Genomic DNA, 4841 nt, shown 5'->3' with positions numbered 1-4841 from the left:
TTGCGTCCACAACCGTCCCGAAATAGCTTAAAAGTGAGTGGCAGGTGGGGTTTAAAGGAGAGCGAGGCCACTTGTGTAGTTGGCTATTACTGAAAACCCCCAGCCAGCCACCAAACCCATCCCTGACAAGGCGTTTCCCAAAGCGCCGTCGCGGCGTATAATCATTTGGGCTGGTGAAGGATTGAGTAAAACGCGGGGGAAAATCCTCAGATGGATGAAAGGGGCGCAGGCAGCGCGGCAGCCCTGCCCAAGGCATGCTCCTGTCTTCCAGCTGTGGACGCCGTCCGGGACCAGCCTCCCTGCACGCCGTCCCTCAACCACACCGGGTTTTGGGATTGAAGTAAAAAAATGGATTTTTAAGCCCCTTTTGAGCCTGTCCTGCTGCACGCCCCAGCCCACTTACCACGAGGGGAGACGGCGGAGGAGGGCAGGCGGAGGGCATCGGAAGCGGACGGCAGCGCCGCAGACGTCGGTGGGTCCCCGGAGGCTTTTAGGAAAAAGAAAGAAAACCAAGAAAAAGGCACCTGCGCGGCCGACAGCCAAGTGTGCGCTTCCTGGGAAGCGAGTGCCCAGGATGGGCTCCTGGTAGCCAAGCTCTCCGAAGCCCCCCCACCCCCCTGGGTAACGCCATACCGAAGGTGGTAGCGGGAATCCCGCACCTGGCTCCATCCCTACTGGGTACAGTCAGGTCACCAAACACGGAAATGAAAAGGGTAGCAGGGTGTTTTATTGCTATTGTGTCTGCCTGCAATACAAATAGTCACAAATTCAGACAAGACAATTAAAAAAAACCAAATAAACAAATAAAAATAAACAAAAAAATTGAAATTTTTATGTAGAACAATATACTGGGGCGGGGGGGGATCTATCTACAAGTAAGAGGATAATTTAGAAACAAGTTCAAGAAGGAAATAAAGACAATCATGGTCAAACATAGCTATTTATTTTCTCTTATAAACAGCCTTCAGTTTCTTATTGAAAAAAAAAAAAATCTAGAATTTAAATATTTTGTCCCATCACATACAACAATCTGTATACATTATTTACAACTCTCAAATAAACATGTTGCAGATTTTCAGACATTCAACTTTTTTTTTTTTTTCTTTTTAATCAAAAGCTGTTCTCATTTAAAACTAAAATATCAATCAGTGACTACAACCCGAAGCAATATTGGCACAGTTAGCTTACAGTAAGGGTTCTCATCTCGCGTTTTATATTCTACACCGCGTTTTCTCCCACGTATTTTAGGATTCTAAAGGAGAAGGAAAGGTTAGTGTTGCTTTTGTAATAACGTTTGGGATTTTTTTCTCCCTTCAAAAATGGCCTTTTATTGAAGCCTCGTTCACTTTTATTGCATTCTTCTCTCTCCTCCATTGCACATGAAGGAATGTGCTTCGAGGTACTACGCAACACAACCACAGCACACCCGAGTAGTAAAACAGCCTTGAAAATAAGTGTTCCCTCCGCGACACGGCTCTGAAAAATGTCAGAAGTTGCAAACGTACAAAAATAATGAGTATAGTTTAGTGGCTATAAAAATTAATTTCCCCTAAAAATACAATACTCTATGAACAATTTTGGGAATTGGTTCTTCAAAACAAAAACGTAATCTGGTTATTTACCTAGACTGTGATCTTCACCTGGCAAGAGGAAATGGGAAAGCAGGAAAAGAAAAAGGTTTAACGCTTAAAAGAACCGATGTTAGTCTCGTCTTAAAAGAGAAGATATCCAGGAAAAGATGACAGGCAGCCGGAAAACTGCTAGGGGTCTTAGCGGTGCGGTTTGGGAAAACCACAACCGATCTCAGCAGCGAAGGAAAGAAGACCCAGTGCGCCGGGGAATCTTCTCGTGAAAGGGAAGCAAGGAGTCTGTGTTCCTGCTGCAGCGTTTTCCAACAGTCCAGCTAAAAGGGGGCGGGTTATATACAGTAATACAGCACGCGGGCAGGTAGGAAGGGGGCAGAGGGTAGCAAAGAAAAGACCAACTATCCACAAAGGATGTGTTTGTAGTAAAATTGTGTCTGGTGAGTTGAGAGAAAGGGACGGGGGAGGCGAGAAACCGAAAGGAACAGTCGGAAAGGGAAGTCAAGTCCATAGCAGCAAATAGGTATCCTTACCTGGTCGGTGAGTGTCAGGGAGACGGGGACAGGGTTCAGTTCCTAAATACTGAATCAGGACAGTGCTCCTCTACATCTTAAAGTCAAAGCGTAAGTTCAAAGCTCTACATTGCATAGTAAGCAGGAAAAGAAACTCGACACTTGCAGAGGGGCCACCTGCCCCTTGAAACCTCTTTTGTCCCTTCAGCTACCGGCAATGGCAGAACGTGGCATTGCTATTGTCTATTTGCATGATTAACCTGTATCCCTGACTTGAATTTGACAGGCTTGAAAAAATGATTTCTGCGGAGGGTAACGCACCCGCACCACCTAAGCGGTGCCAGCACGCGCGCCGCTGCCTGAGCTCGGCAGAGTCTGCTCCATCCCGTCTCGAGGTAGATGACCTCCTGAAGTGACCGCCCAAATCACTGCCACGGTCTAACACGCTGGTAGCTGAAAAACACCACAAACTACAGAATTGAAGGACCCTCTTATACTGGAAGGCCACAGCCAGAACTGGTGGCCCAGTCTGATTTAACCCTCCCCGGCACCTTCCGCTCCCAGTGACAATGAAGCGGAGAGTTTTTGTCTTAAAGCGCTCGTGACACACAGCGGAGTCCGTCTGTAAGGTGGGCGTAGAGCAGCGCGGGGTTTGTTCAGGGTTTGTTGCTCTGGGGTTTCTTTTGGGGGTGGGGGGGAGTGGGGGGATGGTAAAGGGGTTGTCCTCCCCCTTCCCCCCAGCAAATGCACTATTTTAGAAACACATTCACTCCATCCAGATTCAGTTTGTACAACATAGCAACCTCTTGTTTAGCATTTCAATGTGCCCTTACTTCAAGAGTGTAAACGCACGTCAACTTCTGGTCCCACATCTTTTTGAAGCAAAAAGAAACAATTAAAAGCTGCAAATATAAACAGCATAGGGATACTAAATCCCAAACACTGCATACGTATCTTCAATGTTGTTATTTTCAAGTGTTGTATAATTAAACAATGTGTTCATACAGCTGTCAGGCAAATCATGATCTCCAAGCTTTTATTACATGCCTAGAAACTATTTTGTAAAAAAGTGCTTGCTACTGCCCGATACTAAATACAAAGAATACACTATCCACGTAAGACTAATTTCTTTTTCTTTTACATAATACATTCTAATTCTAATTGGCTGAACTGCAGCAGATACCCCTGAATTTCTAGAATTGGCTATTTAAAAAACAAACAAACAAAAACCTTCCCAGGCAGAAGTATGCCAAAGAAGAGAACTACTGCACTGCTATCGCTCCAAGGAAATCCTCACTTCTAAATATTTTTCTTCTGGGTTTCTTGCTGGTACATGACATGAAACCAATGAGACAGCTTGAAATCTAACGGAGGATATCTCCTATTTAGCACCTTGGCACAGGCTTCTGCCATTCTCGCTCTCATATTTTGCTGCGCCGTGCTAACGGGAGCTCTGGCGCTGGTAAAACGGCTCCTCTCCAGCACGCGTTCCCCGCGCACCCTACATCCGCACGCGGCCTCTGGAGCAGCGCTCACTCCACTCAGCGAAGAGGTTTTCGTTGGAAAGTTTACAGGATTTTTAATACCAAACTGCATCCGCAGCGCTCTTCACGCCTCGGCGGCTGCAAATTTTCAGTCATTAAACACTCCTCAGATGGAAGCAGGCATAAAAGGCTGTGTGTGCGTGTAAGATCACATTCTTAAATTCAGCTCCCTGCATGACTGAAGCCTGCTCAAAATAGTGCAGCTCAAACTTGGGAGTTAAGCTGCTTTTGCATAGTCAGGTAGATGCTGACCGCTCCTGTAACTCTGAGGAGACGACAGTCGTCTGTGTTACTGAGCCCTGAACTGAGAGAGCCCTCCACCGCTGCACTGCCGTCCTCTGGCTCCCAAACCAGGCTTCCGTAGCCATGTCCAGATGAGGTGTGAAGGACGCTCAGTTCCGAACAATCCTGCAGCTGCAAAGACATCACGAATGATGCGCGCAGACCGTATGAGTACAGCATTCCCAGCTACCTTGTCACACATACCCTACAGCACACAAAAAGGGACGCTGCCTCCCCTGCTGTTCAACTGGAGGGTACTTGCCCAGTCCAACACATGGGACATTCTGCAGGAGCTCTGTCTTTCTTACCAGCCCATTCCTCGACTCCAGACAGCAGCATTTAGCTGCCACAGCACTGACTGACTCTTCCACTGGCCGAGAGAATTGCAGGGGGCAAACCAACGTTTGCCAGACCAGCCACGTCCTACAAACAGAAGGACTGACAAAAGCATCGGGATGAATACTGCAGCGACAGGCGCCTCGCCAAAGGAAAGGATATTGTGCTCGTGCTTTGTGTTTGCTTTTGCCTCTGATCTTCTTACGCCTTGTGCATATTTTTCCAACCCCCAACTCCCTAATGAAGGAACAGACAGTGAGTATCTGCACTCTCTTCCTCCCACGTGTGCGTACGCGCACAGGAGAGTCAAGATCCTTAGGGCTGAAAAGGGATAAGACCATTGTCCATCCTTCTAAAACTACAAGTTTGTTCAAACATCTGAGGGAGAGCTCTCTTTGCATCATCAGCTTGACTCAGTGTGGGCTGTGCCAACTCCAGTCCAATCCCTGTACTCAATGTTAAGTAAAACACAATATAGAAGTCCTTTCCCTTGACACTCACACATTAAGAAATTGGTACAAATATCATTACATTGGTAATTCTCTCTGATGGAAAAAAAGCCGAAAATATAAGGATAACTGAAA

At 46.6% G+C, this 4841-nt stretch overlaps 1 protein-coding gene across 1 annotated transcript in view; it reads right to left on the bottom strand.

Moving 5' to 3' along the window:
• Positions 1 to 4065, bottom strand: part of DCK (deoxycytidine kinase) — a 14808-nt gene extending 10743 nt beyond the window's left edge. The window contains exons 1-3 of the mRNA XM_009886498.1: positions 3850 to 4065; positions 634 to 745; positions 404 to 487 (exon numbers count right to left, since the gene is read on the bottom strand). Of these exons, the coding sequence (XP_009884800.1) occupies positions 404 to 487; positions 634 to 745; positions 3850 to 4065 (412 nt within the window). The remainder of the gene's footprint in view (positions 1 to 403; positions 488 to 633; positions 746 to 3849) is intronic.
• Between the last annotated feature and the right edge of the window lie 776 nt (positions 4066 to 4841).

This window comes from Charadrius vociferus, unplaced genomic scaffold, assembly GCF_000708025.1.
Source record: "Charadrius vociferus isolate BGI_N301 unplaced genomic scaffold, ASM70802v2 scaffold676, whole genome shotgun sequence".
Classification (NCBI taxonomy): Eukaryota; Metazoa; Chordata; class Aves; order Charadriiformes; family Charadriidae; genus Charadrius; species Charadrius vociferus.
The sequence above is the reverse complement of the archived record's forward strand: the minus strand, read 5'-3'. Positions and strand labels throughout refer to the sequence as shown.